At 31.2% G+C, this 682-nt stretch overlaps 1 protein-coding gene across 1 annotated transcript in view; it reads left to right on the forward strand.

The window, feature by feature from the left end:
- Positions 1-682, forward strand: part of LOC119588230 — a gene marked incomplete in the record, with an annotated part of 18,655 nt that overhangs the window by 11,206 nt on the left and 6,767 nt on the right. Inside the window, 1 exon segment of the mRNA XM_037936930.1 lies at positions 650-657. Coding sequence (XP_037792858.1) covers positions 650-657 — 8 coding nt within the window.

The following is a 682-nucleotide window of genomic DNA, read 5'->3' on the forward strand; positions in this document are numbered from 1 at the left end:
ACCAAAGGGTAAAACACAGGTATCACTGTAAACGAAGTCTACTCCCTAAACGAGTAATGAGCACTGTGACAAGCTTTCAAATTTGCCGGTAGATGGCTGAGCGACGAATGTATGTTCAAGTATTTCTAATAAATGTACGTACACAATAATGTACAGCGTTTGACATATTAAATCGATGTACATTCAGTAAAAAACTTCTTTTGGTATTTTTTGCCTTTGATGTCCCATGGTCTTTTCTGCTGTACATTTGCGTTGATTTCGTCCTAGCTTATGAAAATTAATTGTAATATATAATAATGTAAGGTTTCATTGCCTACAAGACTGTGATCTTCAATTCTCTCAAAGTTGGTGGGATCCTTTTGTATACTTTCACCATATAAGTGGAGAGAATATAACTTTTTTATGGTAATGTTACAGCCATACGTATAACGAATTAAAAGGCTATTTGTAGTTTATGAATGGAGGAAGGCATCTTTTAGTTAAAGATATATTTCAGACAATTGTTTTACACCATTTATGATTTGTGCTGTTTCTTAACTCTTTATAAGTGTTCAGTATACTTTGTAACTTGAGTGTAAATTTCTTGAATTTTTTATATTGGTTTGTATTTAACAGGAAAATAAATTTATTAATTGTATATTTTTGCCAGACTGCAAAGTTTGATTATAAGGGTTTTATAAAG

Source organism: Penaeus monodon, chromosome 23, assembly GCF_015228065.2.
Source record: "Penaeus monodon isolate SGIC_2016 chromosome 23, NSTDA_Pmon_1, whole genome shotgun sequence".
Classification (NCBI taxonomy): Eukaryota; Metazoa; Arthropoda; class Malacostraca; order Decapoda; family Penaeidae; genus Penaeus; species Penaeus monodon.